The sequence below is a fragment of the Symphalangus syndactylus genome, chromosome 3, assembly GCF_028878055.3.
Source record: "Symphalangus syndactylus isolate Jambi chromosome 3, NHGRI_mSymSyn1-v2.1_pri, whole genome shotgun sequence".
NCBI lineage: Eukaryota > Metazoa > Chordata > Mammalia > Primates > Hylobatidae > Symphalangus > Symphalangus syndactylus.
In genome coordinates, this window is record NC_072425.2 from 8,979,043 (window position 1) to 8,997,161 (window position 18,119).

General features: G+C 46.8%; 1 protein-coding gene across 5 annotated transcripts in view; it reads left to right on the forward strand.

Moving 5' to 3' along the window:
- The window catches only part of CAMSAP1 (calmodulin regulated spectrin associated protein 1), a 97,060-nt gene that overhangs the window by 67,798 nt on the left and 11,143 nt on the right, over nucleotides 1-18,119 (forward strand). For all 5 annotated transcript variants that reach the window (XM_055270403.1, XM_055270402.2, XM_055270404.2 and 2 more), the window contains 4 exons: nucleotides 9,873-10,050; nucleotides 12,581-12,672; nucleotides 13,410-13,494; nucleotides 14,181-16,602. In XM_055270403.1, the coding sequence (XP_055126378.1) occupies nucleotides 9,873-10,050; nucleotides 12,581-12,672; nucleotides 13,410-13,494; nucleotides 14,181-16,602 (2,777 nt within the window). The remainder of the gene's footprint in view (nucleotides 1-9,872; nucleotides 10,051-12,580; nucleotides 12,673-13,409; nucleotides 13,495-14,180; nucleotides 16,603-18,119) is intronic.

Below are 18,119 nucleotides of genomic sequence, written 5' to 3' on the forward strand. Positions count from 1 at the left end.
GATGACGTGTGTCTGTAGAACGGGTAGAAAGTGCGTGATGACGTGTGTCTGTAGAACGGGTAGAAAGTGCGTGATGACGTGTGTCTGTAGAACGGGTAGAAAGTGCGTGATGACGTGTGTCTGTAGAACGGGTAGAAAGTGCGTGATGACGTGTGTCTGTAGAACGGGTAGAAAGTGCGTGATGACGTGTGTCTGTAGAACGGGTAGAAAGTGTGTGATGACGTGTGTCTCTAGAACGGGTAGAAAGTGCGTGATGATGTGTGTAGAATGGGTAGAAAGTGCGTGATGACGTGTGTCTGTAGAACAGGGTAGAAGGTACATGACGATGTGTGGCTGCGGAATGGGTAGAAAGTGTGTTGTGATGTGTGTCTGTAGAACAGGGTAGAAGGTATGTGATGATGTGTGGCTGCGGAATGGGTAGAAAGTGCGTGGTGATGTGTGTCTGTAGAACAGGGTAGAAGGCACATGATGATATGTGGCTGTGGAATGGGTAGAAAGTGCGTGGTGATGTGTGTCTGTAGAACAGGGTAGAAGGCACATGACGATATGTGGCTGTGGAATGGGTAGAAAGTGCGTGGTGATGTGTGTCTGTAGAACAGGGTAGAAGTGCGTGGTGACATGTCTGTAGAACGGGGTAGAAAGTGTGTGGTGATGTGTGTCTGTAGAACAGGGTAGAAGGTATGTGACGATGTGTGGCTGCGGAATGGGTAGAAAGTGCGTGATGATGTGTGTCTGTAGAACGGGATAGAAAGTGCGTGGTGATGTGTCTGTAGAACGGAGTAGAAAGTGCATGGTAACGTGTGTCTGTAGAACAGGGTAGAAGGTATGTGGTGATGTGTGGCTGCGGAATGGGTAGAAGGCGCATGGTGACGTGTGTCTGTAGAACAGGGTAGAAGGTACGTGGTGATGTGTGGCTGCTGAATGGGTAGAAGGTACATGGCGATGTGTGACTGCAGAATGGGTAGAAGGTACGTGGTGACGTGTGTCTGTAGAACGGGGTAGAAGGTACATGGCGATGTGTGGCTGCGGAACGGGTAAAGGTACGTGGTGACGTGTGTCTGTAGAACAGGGTAGAAGGTACGTGGCAATGTGTGGCTGTGGAACGGGTAAAGGTACGTGGTGACGTGTGTCTGTAGAATGGGGTAGAAGGTACGTGGTGGCGATGTGTGGCTGCGGAACAGGTAAAGGTACGTGGTGACGTGTGTCTGTAGAAGGGGGTAGAAGGTACGTGGCGATGTGTGGATGCGGAACAGATAAAGGTACTTGGTGACGTGTGTCTGTAGAACGGGGTAGAAGGTACGTGGCGATGTGTGGCTGCGGAACGGGTAAAGGTACGTGGTGACATGTGTCTGTAGATGCACATGGACTTCTCTGGGTGCTTTTGGGCAGGAAGTCTGCCCCAGAGGGGATTTTGGCACCTCTCTTTCCGAAGTTTCTGCCCCTGGTCAGATAAGAGAGGCTCTGAAAAAGCTGTTTTTGAGTCTGTTGGATAGCAAATGTCAAAATAATTTTTTTGTTGTTTTTGTTTTTTGTTTTGAGACAAGGTCTTGCTCTGTCACCCAGGCTGGAGAGCAGTGGCACAATCTCAGCTCACTGCAGCCTCCACCTCCTGGGTTCAAGTGATTCTCCTGCCTCAATCTCCCAAGTAGCTGGGATTACAGGTGCACACCACCACGCCCAGCTAATTATTGCATTTTTTAGTAGAGACGGGGTTTTGCCATGTTGGCCAGGCTGGTCTAGAACTCCTGACCTCAGGTGATCTGCCTGCTCCGGCCTCCCAAAGTGCTGGGATTACAGGTGTGAGCCACCGTGCCCAGCCATCAAAATAATTTTTATGCCACTAGGGTGTAATTTGGATCCGTCCAGCATGGCATACTGAATTCCAGTGGGGGTGCAGCTGCCCTTAGCATCCAGTCATCCTTTCTTGGTTTCTTCTCATGGGATAAGCTCACCAGTGCTCTTGTTGGCTCTGCGTTTTGTGCCTAGTGAAGCAGGGCCCTGTTCTCAATTCTGTGACTTTGCTGACCAGGCCCCATGGCCGCCCCTCCAGCCTTGCCATTTACCATAGTCACTAAGGCCACCTGGTTTCTGATACCTCCGTGAAGCTTCTCACTTTGGAACTCTGTCTTCCCCTTGCCACGGTGATTGCTTCCCTGCCAATCGTTGCTTCAAACAGCCCTGGTGTACTGAAGGGGGCAACCATGGGGCTGCCTGGTGCTGCTGTCGGCACCCTTCTGACCAGCACGCTCCCCATGCTTCTGCTGTGTGTGTGAGGGGAGAGGGGTCCTAGCCCCTCCTCTGCTGTCCCTTGGCAGTTATGGTACTTCTCCCTTACTTGGTAAGGGCCTCCTGTTAGTACATGTGCATCATCACCCAATTCCTGCCAAATCCTGTGCTCGGGGGTACTCCCAAATGGACACATTTTTCCTCAGCCAGCTCCCTTGACAAGGGCCCTCAGAGTCCAGCACTTCACAGCCTCCCCTGGCTGCTGAAACTGGCTAGCTACACCCCGCAGCTCCACGGGGTGTGTGGCCCTTTTCTCCCAGGCAAGGGTTTTGTTGGATGTCACCCTGGTTATAGGCCTGGTGACCGAGAGGGAAGATGGGGGCAGGTCCTACTGAAGATTAAAAGTGTGTATAAACAGCATGATGTTTTGATACACGTATACATAGTGAACCGGTTACCATGGTCAAGCTAGTTAACATCCATCTCTTCACACGGTTACCTTTGTATGTGGTAAGAACACTTACAATCTCTCAGCACATTTCAAATAGACAACATAGTATTGCTAACTATAGTCCCATGCTGCCTTACTCACCTTAAAATGGAAACTTGGTGCCCTTTGACCATCATCTCCCTGTTCCCCTCACCCTCCAGCCCCTGGCAAACACTTCTCTGCTTAAGTTCTACTTTTTAGATTCCACATACACGTGTGATCAAGCAGTATTTTTCTTTCTGTGTCTGGCTTATACACTGTACATAATATCTTCCAGGTCCATTTGTGTTGTCACAAATGACAAGACTTCCTTCTTTTTTGAGGTTGAGTAATATTCCATTGTATGTCTCTGTATATCACAATTTCTTTATTCATCTGTTGACAAACAGATTGATTTTATATCTGGGCAATTATGAATTGTGCCGCAGTAAACATGGGAGTGCACATAACTCTTAGTGACATCGATTTCATTTCCTTTGGATATATACCCAGAAGAGGGATTGCTGGATCATATGGTAATTCTATTTCCAGTTTTTTGAGTAACCTCAAATACTGTTTTTCAGAATGGCTATACCAATTTGTGTTCCCACCAACAGTATGCAAAGGTTCACCTTTTCTCCACATTCTCCTCAATACTCATCTCTTGCCTTTTTGATAATAGCCATCCTGACAGGCGTGAGTGATGCCTTATTGTGGTGTTGATTTGCACTCCCTGATGACTGGTCATGTTGAGCAACTCTTCACATACCTGTTGGCCACCTGTGTATCTTCTTTGGAAAAAATGCCTATTTAAGACCTTAGCCTACTTTTTATTTGGGTTATTTGTATTTTTGCTATTGAGTTGAGTTACTTATGTATTTTGGATGTTAACCTCTTATCAGCCATATAGTTTGTAAATAGTTTCTCAGTCTGTAGGCTGCCATCTCATTTTGTTTGTTTCCTTTGCTTTGCATAACCTTTTTCATTTGGTATAGTTCCTGTGGTTTTTGTTTTTGTTAGTTGTGCTTTTGGTGTGATAACCAAATCATCACCAAGGCTAATGTCAAGGAGCTTATTTCCCTAGAGTTTCACAGTGTCAGGTCTTAATTCAATTAATTAGTCTTAGTTTAAGTCTCCAGTGTGAAGTAAGGGTCCAGTTTCATTCTTCTACATCTGGTTATCCAGTTTTCCCAACATTTATTGAAGGTACTATCCTTTCCCCATGGTGTATTTTTGGCACCTTTGTCAAAGATTAGTTAACCGTATACCTCAATTCTGTTTCATTGGCTTGTGTCTGTTTTTATGCCAGTATGATAGTGTTTTACTACAGCTTCGTAGTATAATTTGAAATCAGGGAGTGTGATGTTTTTACCTTTGTTGTTCTTTCTCAAGATTACTGTGGCTATTTTGGGTCTTTTGTGGTTCCATACAGATTTTAGGTTTGTTTTTCTGTTTTGGTGGAAAATGCCATTGGGATTTTGATAGGGATTGCAGTGAATTTGTAGGTCATTTTTGGTAGTATGGACATTTTGATAATATTATGTCAATCCATGAATATGGGATATCTTTACACTAATTTTGTTGTCTTCAATTTCTTTCATCAGCGTTTTATCGTTTTCAGTGTACAGATCTTTTACTCATTGGTTATATTTATTCCTAAGTATTCTTTTTGATGCTATTATAAATTGGATTGTTTTCGTGATTTCTTTTTTAGATAATTGTTAGTGTATAGAAATGCTACAGTTTTTTCATGTTGATTTTGTATCCTACAACTTGACTGAATTCGTTGATTAGTTCTAACCCTTATTTTATGGAGCCTTTAGGATTTTCTATGTATAGGACCTTGGATCTGCAGTGAGACAGTTTTATTTCTTCCTTTCCAATTTGGATTTCCTTTTTTCTTTTTTTTTTATGTATTTATTTTGACTAATTTATCTGACTAGAATTTCCAGTACTGTGTTGAATAAAAGAGGTGAGAGTGGGCATCCTTGTCTTGTCCCAGATCTTAGAGGAAAAGCTTTCAGTTTTCCCCCATTAATTGTGGTACTGGCTGTGGGCCTTTCGTAAATGGTTTTTTATTGTGAGGAGGCAAGCTCCTTCTATGCCTGTTTTGTGTAGAGTTGTTTTTTTAAATCATGAATGGATGTTGAACTTAGATGCTTTTTCTGCATACTGTTGAGATGATCATGTGGTATTTATCTGTGATTCTGTTAATGTGTTCTGCATTGATTTGCCTTTGTTGAACCAACCTGGCATTCCAGGGAGGAATTCCACTTAATCATGGTGTATAATCTTTTTGATGTAATGTTGAATTTGGTTTGTTAGTATTTTATTGAGGATTTTTACATCTGTGTTAATCAGAGATATTGGCCTGTAGTTTTCTTTCTTTCTGGTGTCTATGTCTGCCTTTGGTAGCAGGGTGATGCTGTCTTCATAAAATGAAGGATTTAAGAAGAATTGGTAGAAGTCAGCAGTGAAGCCATCTGGTCCTGGGCTTTTTCTTTGTTGGGAGGTTTGTGATTACTGCTTCAATCTCTATTTATTACTGTCTGTTTAGGCTTTAGATATCTTCTTTGTTCAGTCTTCATAGATTGTATATTTCTAGAGATTTATCCATTTCTTCTGCGTTATTCAGTTTGTTGGCATGTAAGTGCTTGTAATAGGCCCTTGTGATCATTTTTATTTCTGAGGCACCTATTATAATATCTCCTCTTTTACTTTTGATTTTATTTGAGTCTTTTTCTTCATTGGTTTGTCGATTTTATCTTCACAAAACCAACTTAGTTTTGTTGATTTTTTTCTATTGTTTTTCTCTATTTGATCTATTTCTGCTCTGACCTTTATTATTTCCTTTCTTTTGCTAACTTTGAGCTTAGTTTGTTCTTCCTTTCCTAGTCTTTGAGGTATGAAGTTAGGTTGTTATTAAAAGTCCTGCTTCTTCATTAATGGAGGTGTTGATTGCTACAGAATTCCTTTTTTTTTTAATTAAAAAAAAGAGAGATGGGATCTCGCTATGTTGGCCAGATTTGTCTTGAACTCCTGGCCTCAAGCAGTCCTCCCACTTCAGCCTCCTAAAGTGCTGAGATTACAGGTCTGCGCCACCACATCTGGCCCCAGACTTCCTTGTTAATACTGCATCATGCAAGTTTTGGTATGTTGTGTTCCGCTTCATTCAGCTTGAGATACTTTTAAAATTCCCTTTTGATTTCCTTTTTTACTCAATGGTAGTTTAAGAATGTGTTGTTTAGTTTCCATATATTTGTCAGTCATCCTGTTTTCTTGCTGTTACTTTTTTATTTTTTTGAGACGGAGTCTCTGTCACCCAGGCCGGAGCGATCTTGGCTCACTGCAACCTCCGCCTCCCAGGTTCAAGCGATTCTCCTGCCTCAGCCTCCCAAGTAGCTGGGATTACAGGCGCCCGCCACCACGCCCGGCTAATTTTTCGTATTTTTAGTAGGGATGGCGTTTCAGTGTGTTGGCCAGGCTGGTCTTGAACTCCTGACCTCAGGTGATCTGCCCGCCTCAGCCTCCCAAAGTGCTGGGATTACAGGCGTGAGCCACTGTGCCCGGCCTTCTTGCTGTAATTAATTTTAGGTTCATCCCATTGTGGTTGGAAAAGATAGATGACATGATTTTGATCTTCTTAAATTTTTTAAGACTTGTTTTATGACTTAACATATGATCTGTTCTGGAGAATGGGTCACATGTGCTTGAGAAAAATATGTATTCTGCTGCTGTCGGGTGAAAAGTGCGTGTGTCTCTGTGAGGTCATTTAGTCTGGAGTGTTGTGTAAGCCTGCTTTTCTTTGTTTTTGTTATTGTTAAATTTCCTGTCTGGATATTCTATCCAGTATTTGAAGTGGGGTATTGAAGCCTTCTGCTATTACTGTATTTCTGTTTCTCCTTTGAGATCTGTCAATATTGCTTTATATATTTAGGTCTGATGTGGGTACATAGATGTTTACAGTTGTTACAGCTTTCTGTTGAATTGACCCTTTTATTATTACATAATGACTTTTTGTCTCTAGAGACAGTTTTTGACGTAAAGTCTGTTTTGTCTGAGGTAAGTATAGCCATGCCTGCTTTCTTTGGGTTACCATTCGCATGCGTGGAATATCTTTTCATCCCTTCACTTTTAGCCTGTGTGTTCTTCACTCAAAAGTGGGTTTCCTGTAGGCAATATACTGTTGATGCTTGGTTTTTAGTTCATTTAGCTACTCTCTATCTTTTGATTAGTGAGTTGAATCCATTTTTTTTTGAAGTAATTATTGGTAGGAAAGGATTTCCTTTTTCCGTTTTGTTAACTGTTTTGTCTAACAGTTCTTTTGCATGTCTTTGTCTCTTGCTGTCTTCATTTGTGTTTTATTGTTGCTTTTTGTGTTAATGGTTTTTGCTTTCTCTTTTTCTTTTGTGTAACTTCAGTAGTCATTACCTGGGGCTTACATAAGATACAGTTGTCTGTTTTAAGATGATGACAACTCACCTTCACTTATATGCAAGACCTCTCAGCTTTTACCTCCCCCCTCTACATGGTGTGCAGTTAATGCCACCATTCATAACTATTTATGTAATTGTTAACATAACTTACAGTTATTTATTTATTTATGACAGAGTCTCTCTCTGTCGCCCAGGCTGGAGTGCAGTGGCACGATCTCAGCTCACTGCAACCTCCGCCTCCCAGGTTCAAGTGATTCTCCTGTCTCAGCCTCCTGGGTAGCTGGGACTACAGGTATCCACCACCACGCCTGGCTAATTTTTGTATTTTCAGTAGACATGGGGTTTCACCATGTGGCCAGGCTGGTCTTGAACTCCCTACCTCAGGTTATCCACCTGCTTTGGCCTCCCAAAGTACTGGGATTACAGGTGTGAGCCACCGTGCCCAGCCAATTTATTGTTATTTTAAATATTTTTGTCTTTTACCTTTTTTTCTTCTTTGAGACAAGGTCTTGCTCTGTTGCCCAGGCTGGACTGAAGTGCAGTGGCTCGATCATTGCTCACTGCAGCCTCAGACTCCTGGGCTCAAGCAATCCTCCTACCTCAGCCTCACAAGTAGCTGGGACTACAGGCATGCGCCACCACACCTAGCTACTTTTTTTAATTTTTTTTTTTTTTTTTTTAGTAGAGATGAGGTCTTGCTGTGTTGCCCAGTCTAGTCTAGAACTCCTGAGCTCAAGTGGTCTTCCCATCTCAGCCTTCCAAAGTGTTGGGATTACAGGCATGGGCCACCGTGCCTGGCCTCTTTTAACTTTTATAATGGAATTAAAAGCGATGTATCTACCATTGTTTTGGTAATACAGTATTATGTTTGTGTCTGTATATTTCCCTTTACCAATAAGTTTCGTACTTTTTATGTTTTTGTGTTGCTATTTAGTGTTCTCTTTATTCAATATGAAGAATTCCTTTTAGCCATTCTTGGAAGGCAGGTGCAGTGGTGATGAACTCCCTCAACTTTTGTTTGTCTGGGAATGTTTTTATTTCCTCTGTGTTTCTGAAGTATTGCTTCGCCAGATAAAATGTTCTTGGTTGGGGTTTTTTCCCTTCCTTTCAGTGTTTTGAATATATCATCCCATTTCTTTCTGGCCTGCAGGTTTCTGCTGAGAAACCTACTGATACTCTAATGGGGGTTCCCATGTATGTGATGAATCACTTTTTTCTTGCTGCTTTCAAAATTCTTTTTGTCTTTGACAATTTGATTATAATGTGCCTGAGGGGAGCGCATGTCATCTTGAGAGAGAGATCTGTATCATCTAAGCGTGGGGCCAGCAGGGATGCTGGCCCTTAACAGGGAGGGGAGCCCTCCTCTGTAGGCTCAAAGAATTTCAGGTAATCTGAGAATTTGAGGTTCTCCAGGCCTAGAAGTTTGTATGCCATGAGTCATAGTCTCTTTGCTTCCCATCTAGGGCCTCACCTTGGCCTTGCAGCCTTCTTGGGTTGGGGGTTTAGCTTCCCTGGCAGCCATTCATTTCTGGTCCTAGCCCCTGGCTGCAGTAGAGCACAGCTTGGTGCCCTTGATTTTGGTCACACATTGCTGCCTCTCAGCCTTCTTTATCTTTTCCCTAGACTGTCTGCAGAGCTCAGTGCAGCCGCCACCCCCTCGTCCTTACTTCCCTCCTCCGTGTTCACAACACATCACCTAGTGGGTGCCCTCCCATTGGTCCCCACCATATGGCCCCATTTCTTGCCTTCTTGAGCTGCTCCTGGCACCACCTCCCATGGGTAGTTCTCTGGGAAGCAGCCTTAGATACAGAGTCACTGTTTGGGGCTGACCCTTTGGGAGAGAGGTGGGTGAGCAGGCGTGGGCCAAGAAAGGGAATGGTGCCCCAGCCAGGCTCAGCACCTCACCTGATCCCCAGGGGCTGGAGCTGAAGGGACCCACCAGAGCAGCTGCCCACATGCTGGGCTTAGATAAGCACCCTTCTGACCCTGCCTCGGTCCCTCGCTGGCTGGGCTGGGTGAGGTGGCTCTCTGGAGCTGAGCCCCAAGCCTTCTCCCAGGAGGCTAGGTGGTGGGCATCTTGTCTAGCACCAGGCTTGGTGAAAGTGGCACATGGTTTTGGAAGCAGCCCACCAGTGGAGGGCTTTTGTGCGGGTGCTAGACGGTGACCAAGGCAGAGCCCATCAGCTGGACTTACATTTCCTCTCAGTTCTTCTTCTTCTCATCTGTGTTGTGTCTTTTAATTTTAGTATTTATTTTGGTATAATATTTTAGTACTTGTTATTACAGAATACATTTGTTAAACTTGAAACCAGTTTTTTTTTGGGCAGAAGTTTGGTTTCAATAAAAGGTTGAGTTAGTGCTTATAAAAGCTGCAGGTTTGGCCGGGCGCAGTGGCTCACGCTTGTAATCCCAGCACTTTGGGAGGCCGAGGCGGGCGGATCACGAGGTCAGGAGATCGAGACCATGGTGAAACCCCGTCTCTACTAAAAAAATACAAAAAATTAGCCGGGCGTGGTGGCGGGCGCCTGTAGTCCCAGCTACTCGGAGAGGCTGAGGCAGGAGAATGGCGTGAACCCGGGAGGCGGAGCTTGCAGTGAGCCGTGATTGCGCCACTGCACTCCAGCCTGGGCGACAGAGCGAGACTCCGTCTCAAAAAAAAAAAAAAAAAAAAAAGCTGCAGGTTTTTTTCTGTGCTTCCAGTTAGTGTTGTAAGTAACGATGCAAAAACACTATTTCTGCAGCGAAAACAGTGTTACACCAGAAGAGCAGCCGGCCTCCTGTACCTATCTCCAACGCGACCAAACGCAGCTTCCTAGGCAGCCCCGCTGCAGGGACCTCGGCTGACCTGCAGCCCCCCGTGCAGCTGCCGGCGGAAGGCTGTCACAGGCACTACCTGCACCCCGAAGAACCTGAATACCTGTAAGTCTGTCTTTCTGCTTTCAGAATCACTTCACCATCTTGTGTCCCTTTTTGTGTTAGTTTAAAATATTCACTGAAGTTACCTTTTTTTAAAATAAGCAATTTGTATTAGCTTATGAAAGATTTTCCTTCTGTCCCTGCCCTTCTGGCCATTCGGTCCCCTTTCCAGAGGCCGGGAATGATACTAGCAGGAAATTCCTTCAAGGATGTGTACCTAATTCTAACATTGTTTATGGAACAGGTGTTTTTCTGTTCTCTTTTCCACCATGTGTTACACTGTTTAAGAAATGATCTAAAGATTAGAAAGTTGAATTGGCAGTTTAGGTGTGCTCTTTATGGTCTGATAGACATAAAGAGTGAAATCCTCTTGCATTTCAAGTATTGTGAAGTCTTCAAAGGAGAGTATTTGTTTGCTCTTCGGGGAAGAATTAGTTTGATTCTAGTGAAAAAGGGTATAGAGCTGCTTAAAGGCTAAACTACTCTAGAAAAAGAGTTGTTTAAAAAACGTTTATTCGAGAATGAATTTTCATCATGAAGACCTAATTTGGATAACCATATCTGGGGTAGAATTGACTGTGCCAGAATTGGGGGAGGGGATGAAGGAACCTTCCCTTGAAGTAAGAGTGAGCTTTGTGCTTCGTGTGATAGGAGGGCCCACAGCTGATTCCAGCCTGGAGCCAGTTAGCACACCTAAAGTGGAGAAACATTTTTAACATGTGGCGATTTAAGTTGGGATTTAAGATGAAGACACTATTTAAAAGTGGTTTTAAATAATTCACATAAATGAATGGTTCAGTGAGACAGCATGGTATAGAACGAACTCAGTTGTTTCAGGTTGTTTGAGAGGAGCTAAAACCGGTGACCATGTTGAGGGATGGGATGCGGGGGCTGCCGGAGTCAGGAGGAAGGAGTTGAGAGGCCCTTGTGATACAGGCAGTGTAGGGGGGTACACACCCAGGGTTGGGGCGTAGCTGAGGGAGGGGTTTGGATGTGTTCTGTGTTGGGCGGCTTTGAGACTGGGGTGTCTGTCCCCAGAGCTCAGAGCAGAGGTGGGGCGGTAACTCCGTGCCCGCGGGCACAGGTGGGGTCACTGAGTGAGGAGAATGGCTGGAGGCTGAGCCGCCCCTCACACCACGGGGCCAGCGTGGACACTTGGCATCCTCCTTTCGGTCTTTGCGTGTCTGTTGTTGAGCCCTGTGTGTGTGTGTGTGTGTGTGTGTGTGTGTGTGTGCATAAGAAGCTGGTGACCGTGTACACGCTGCTCTATTACCTGCTGTTTGCACCCAGCAAGCCTGTGGTGAGAATTTTCCCACTTGGTGCATCCTCCTCTACCACAGTTTCAGCAGCTACCCGGTCTTTCACATCATGGGCATGCCGTGATGGGTCCTCTGTCCCCACGGTGTCCAGGCTGCAGAGTTTGCATTGTGGCCCTGGCACAGGTCCCTGTGCCATTCCTGCTCTGCCCAGCTTCTCCCCGTGCTCCCTGCCTTGAGCCCCTCTCTCCGCAACCCTTTCACTTGTGTGCTCCTGCATGCGTGCTCTCACTGTGTCTCTGTGGTGTCTGTGTCCTGGCTCTGGTGTCCTCTGCCCGTCTTTGCCTCTTCAGGCCTAGGTGTGCTGACTCTGGCCCAGGGTGCCGAGCTGTCCCCTGCGATCTCCCCAGCCTGTCTGCACCTGGCGAATTATCCCTTTACCAAATTCTCCCCAAAGCGAAACAAGCAAGATAGCTGCCCTGCAGTGTGAGTGCGCTTGTTTCTCGGGGAGCTGGTGCCTGTGGAGTGGCAGGGGCTGCTGGGTGCCGGTCTCATGGGTGTTGCTCTGTCAGAACTGTGTGATCCGCACATGTGTGACCTCAGCCTTTCCCCCATGTGCCGTTCTTCCTGGGAGTGAGGCCCTCACACCCATGCTTCTGTGTGCACCTCTCATCGTTCTTTCTCTTAAGCTATAATCCAAGGAGTGGTAAAGGTGTGAGTGATTTTAGAGGTTTTTGTGGATATTGCCATATTGTCCTCTAAAAATGCACATTTTTACCCTCCCACCAGCAGTGTGGGAATGCTCATGCTGCTGTCTGTGATGGGTTTAATTACTCATCAGTATCTTCACAGTTGTGGCTTAGTACGGCGGGCATCGTCCTTGTGGTCTAGTTTATCTCTGAAGTTCTCTTTTTTTTTTATTGAAGCAGTAATGTGCATTTTTGAAAACTTGCTTGTCAAAGGATCACTTTTTCTTTTTACTTTTGCTTATCTCAAAAAATCACTCTAATTGTACGCTTGGGTTTTGCTTTTCCCGTGGGAAGCTGTTTGTGTTGTAGACACATCGGGGAGTCAGCGTGCCCCTGTTTGCAGTGTGTGGATGTTCATCCCAGGTTGCCTGGTACTCTTGGCTCATTTTTATAGTCATTTTTCCCAAACAGTCCGAGTTTCTCAAAACTTGGTGTGAATTCAGGATGGTCCTGTACACTTGTGCATTTGCTGTTGACCTTGAAGTTTGATAAAGGAATGATTTTCCCTGTAATTCTTTTTCCATTTAGTGGGAAAGGAACTGCTGCCTTCAGCCCATCCCATCCTTTATTGCCCCTGCGACAGAAACAGCAGAAATCTATACAGGGAGAGGACATTCCTGGTAAGAATGTTGTTTCCTCCTTAACGTTTTTCCTTAATTTCTCCTTACTATAGATTAGTAAAATCATATTTCTCAAAATTAAATCATTTTATTCTGATATAGTGAATTTCTTTTTTTTGAGATGGAGTCTTGCTCTGTCACCAGGCTGAAGTGCTGTGGCGCGATCTCGGCTCCCTGGTTCAAGTGATTCTCCTGCCTCAGCCTCCCACATAGCTGAGATTATAGGCGCATGCCTCCATGCTCAGCTAATTTTTGTATTTTTAGTAGAGACAGGGTTTCATCGTGTCAGCCAGGATGGTCTCGATCTCCTAGCCTCATGATCTGCCCACCTCGGCCTCCCAGAGTACTGGAATTACAAGTGTGAGCCACTGTGCCCAGCCGATGTAGTGATTTTAGTTAAGACTGTAGCCAAATAAATTTTAACTTGTGTTGATGTATCACAGAATGTATAGTCTTGCAGTGAAAATACCGTTGAGAGCAATTACCTTCTGTGTAGTAGACACAGAGTAATTGCGACATAAGCAGGGCTCACACGTGCTGAAGCTCTCTCACAGTTCTGAACCGTGTGTTACCATCAAAATATGGGACAACTGTGTGGTTTTGCCTCTCTGCTTTCCATGGGGCCCTTCTGGTGTACTGACTTGGATGCATTTTTCTGGAGAAATGGTCATATTGAAAGAATTTCCAGTGATAAAAAAATTGGTTACTTAACACTGTCTATTTCCTCTGTACTGCAGATCAGCGACATCGATCGAATTCTTTGACCCGAGTTGATGGTCAGCCTCGAGGAGCAGCAATAGCCTGGCCAGAAAAAAAAACCAGGTGAGTCTCTGTTTCAGCGATGTTTCTGTTTGGAATGTTTTTTATACTAAACAGCAGTTCTTAAGATGTTGCTCCGACCCCCTGAGGATCATCGAGACCCTTTTGGGGAGACCCTGAGATCAGAATTATTTTTATAACAACACTAGGACAACAACTACTGCCTCTCTGCAGCCTCACTCTTGCGAGTGTGCCGTGGGATTTTTCAGAGGCTGCACACCATGTGGTGTGGCAGCAGGTGGAGTCAGGTATGAGGGTCCAGCCAGATCCTAGAGCTATACAGGTGTCAAATAGTGCCTGCCCTTAACACTGGAAACTTCCATTCTGGAGAATATAGTCATTTGTCATGGAGTGGGCTAATTACTGTAATTTTAATCAGTGTTTAGAAAATGTCTGAGCTTTAATTTCTAGGATGATAAATAGAGATTAATACTGAAATAGAAACAAAAGCTCTTTGAGGTCCTCAGTAATTTTTAAGGATATCAAGAGGTCCTGGGACTAGAGTGTTTGAGAATCACAAAGCTGACATTATCTCTGATTTTCTTCTGCCCCGTGGAAGAGTGAGTTTAAATCTCCTGCATATGAGAGGCGTATTCTCTTTGCATGGCTGCCGTTCTCACCACCCGGTCCGTGTTGGGGGTCTCTGGTGTATACAGCAGCGCACCCAGTGGGCCTTCCCTGTGTTTCAGGCCTGCGTCCCAGCCAACACCTTTTGCTCTACATCACGCTGCGAGTTGTGAAGTGGATCCCAGCTCTGGCGACAGCATCAGCTTGGCCCGCTCCATCAGCAAAGACAGTTTGGCATCCAGTATTGTTAATCTGACCCCACAGAACCAGCCACACCCCACGGCCACGAAGACCTATGGGAAGAGCCTCCTGAACAATGTCAGTATTGAGGATGAGGAAGAGGAGCTTGTGGCTATTGTTAGAGCAGACGTGGCTCCCCAGCAGGCTGACCCGGAGTTCCCCAGGGCCTCACCCCGGGCCTTAGGCCTTACAGCAAATGCCCGGTCTCCCCAAGGACAGCTGGACACCTCGGAAAGTAAGCCTGACAGTTTTTTCTTGGAGCCTTTGATGCCAGCGGTGCTTAAGCCAGCGAAAGAGAAGCAGGTGATCACCAAGGAGGATGAACGGGGGGAAGGGAGACCGAGGAGCATCACGTCCAGGAAGCCCAGCGAGGGCCCCCAGCCTTTGGTACGAAGGAAGATGACTGGCAGTCGTGACTTGAATAGGACTTTTACCCCGATTCCATGCTCAGAATTCCCCATGGGCATCGACCCCACTGAGACAGGACCGCAGTCAGTGGAAACCACAGGAGAGGTGTGCGGTGGCCCTCTGGCCCTTGGTGGATTCGATCCGTTCCCCCAGGGACTATCCACGGATGGCTTCTTCCTTCATGTAGGCAGGGCCGATGAAGACACCGAGGGAAGATTATATGTTAGTTGTTCAAAAAGCCCCAACTCCCACGATTCAGAGCCGTGGACTCTCCTCAGGCAGGATTCTGACTCGGATGTGGTGGACATAGAGGAAGCCGAGCATGATTTCATGGGTGAGGCCCATCCTGTGGTTCTCAGCAGATACATCGGGGAGGAAGAGTCGGCCAAACTGCAGGAGGACATGAAGGTGAAGGAACACGAAGACAAAGATGACGCCAGCGGCCGCTCGAGCCCCTGCCTGAGCACAGCCTCTCAGATGAGCAGTGTCTCCATGGCGAGTGGGAGCGTGAAGATGACCAGCTTTGCGGAGAGGAAGCTCCAGAGACTCAACAGCTGTGAGACCAAGTCCAGCACCAGCAGCTCCCAGAAGACCACGCCAGATGCGTCTGAGAGCTGCCCAGCTCCTCTGACGACGTGGAGGCAGAAGAGGGAGCAGAGCCCGGGCCGGCATGGCAGGGACCCTGCCAGCCTCCTGGCATCTGAGCTGGTACAGCTGCACATGCAGCTGGAGGAGAAGCGCAGGGCCATTGAGGCCCAGAAGAAGAAGATGGAGGCGCTGTCGGCAAGGCAGCGCCTGAAGCTCGGCAAGGCTGCGTTCCTGCATGTGGTGAAGAAGGGCAAGGCCGAGGCTGCCCCGCCCCTCAGGCCGGAGCACTTTGCAAAGGAGTACTCTCAGCACAACGGGGAGGACTGTGGGGATGCCGTTGCCAAAACCGAAGACTTTCTCGTGAAGGAGGAGCAGATAGAGGAGCTCCTTCACGAGCCTCAGGATGTGGACAAAGAGAGCCTGGCCTTTGCTCAGCAACATAAAGCAAAAGACCCTGTGGCTCTGCACGAGCTGGAGAGAAATAAGGTGATCTCTGCCGCCCTCCTGGAGGACACCGTTGGGGAGGTTGTTGACGTGAATGAATGTGACCTTTCCATCGAGAAGCTCAACGAAACCATCAGTACGCTGCAGCAGGCCATCCTGAAAATCTCTCAGCAGCAGGAGCAGCTTCTCATGAAGTCCCCCACAGTCCCAGTGCCGGGCTCTAAGAATAACTCGCAGGACCACAAAGTGAAGGTGCCAGTCCACTTCGTGGAGCCACTCTCTCCCACAGGCGTGGCTGGCCACCGCAAAGCCCCCCGGCTCGGTCAAGGCCGGAATTCTCGTTCCGGAAGGCCGGCGGAGCTGAAGGTCCCGAAAGACAGGCCACAGGGCTCCTCCCGAAGTAAAACCCCAACGCCCAGTGTAGAGACACTCCCGCACTTGAGGCCGTTCCCTGCCAGCAGCCACCCTCGGACGCCCACAGACCCTGGCCTGGACGGTGCCCTGGAGCCCAGCGGTGACCCACATGGGAAGTGTCTCTTTGATAGTTACAGGCTCCACGATGAAAGCAATCAGCGGACACTTACTCTGTCCTCTTCCAAAGATGCCAACATTCTTTCAGAGCAGATGAGCCTCAAAGAAGTTCTGGATGCGAGTGTGAAGGAGGCGGGGCCCAGCTCCTCAGATGTCTCGGGAAAAGAGAGCGTCCCCGTGGAGGAGCCTCTGAGGAGCAGGGCCAGCCTCATTGAAGTGGACCTCTCTGACCTGAAGGCCCCCGACGAGGATGGGGAGCTGGCAAGCCTCGATGGCTCGGCGGACCTCGTCAGCGAAGGCGACCAGAAGCCGGGGGTGGGCTTCTTCTTCAAGGTAAGGGATTGGTAGCATCTGTTTCAGGCACTCGTGATGTGTTGCCACCTCACGTGATTGTGAGTGAGTTAGAGAACACAGATCTGCGCCAGGCTGGCCGGCCGCTCCCGTAAGAGGCCAGGGGATGTGTGTGTTTAGCTTTGTGGGCCACAGAGTCTCTGTCCCGAGGACTTCACTTGGCCAGAAGCAGCCCTGGGCATTACGCATGCAAGTGAGCGTGGCGTGGCTGAGATGACTTTGTTATGAGCCCTGAAACTGGAATTTCATGTGATTTTCAACACAGTTTTTTTTTGCTGGTTTTCCAGTCAAAACTCTGTTGTCGCCCTGTCCTGCCCCAAAGTGTAAAAAGCGTTCGTCATTAGAATGCTCTGGCGGTGGCCAGGCCTGGCCTGTGGGCTGAAGTTTGCCAGCCTCTGATACAGCAACTTCAGAAAACATTCTTGATATGTTTTTCTTGTAATTTTTTCCTTAGAGATGAAGGGAAGCGTAAACTGAACTGTTTTAATAGTCAGTGCGCCACATGATGTTTCGCTGTGACGTTCGTTGTCTCCTAAGATGATAAGACCATATATCATCATCTCCTAAGATGATAAGACCGTATTTTCGTGGTAGTTTTTCAATGATAGATTTTGATACACAGTTACTTACAGTATTGGGTACAGTAATGTGCTGTGCAGGTCTGTAGTCTAGGAGCAGTGGCTGAGGTAGCCGAGGCCTGTAGGGGGCGCTGCCATCCAGGTGTGCCCACACTCCATGATGCTCACACAGCAGCAAAGTCACCTGAGGACGTATTTCTCAGAACGTTTTCTCTCGGCAAGCGACACGCAACTGTTTCTGCTTTGCCTCCAGACAGTTATGAATTTGACTGAGAGGATACCAAATCATCAGGCGGATCTTAGCAAAAGAGGCAAGCGTTATTTGGTGGTTGCACTTCTGAAATGTAAACAAATTTGTGACCAACTTCAGTATTCACTTTTTCACCTTTTTTTTTTTTTTTTTTTTTTTTTTTTTGGGCAGAGTCTGGCTCTGTCGCCCAGGCTGGAGAAAAGGGCATGATCTTGGCTCACTGCAACCTCTGCCTCCCGAGTTCAAACGATTCTCCTGCCTCAGCCTCCTGAGTAGCTGGGATTACAGGCATGTGCCACCACGCCCGGCTAATTTTTTTTTTTTTTTTTTTTTTTTTTTTTTTTTTTTTTAGTGGAGACAGGGTTTTGCCATGTTGGCCAGGCTGGTCTTGAACTCTTGACCTCAGGTGATCCACTCTCCTTGGCCTCCCAAAGTGCTAGGATTACAGGCGTGAGACACCACATCTAGACAATTTTTGTGTTTTTAATAGAGACAGGGTTTCGCCATGTTGGGCAGGCTGGTCTCGAACTCCTGACCTCAAGTGATTCACCCACCTCAGCCTCCCAAAGTGCTGGGATTACAGGAATGAGCCACTGTGCCCAGCCTCGCTCTTATTTTGGAAATATACTTGTACTTTTTAAGGCAAACTGGATCTCATGTGAGATGTTTGG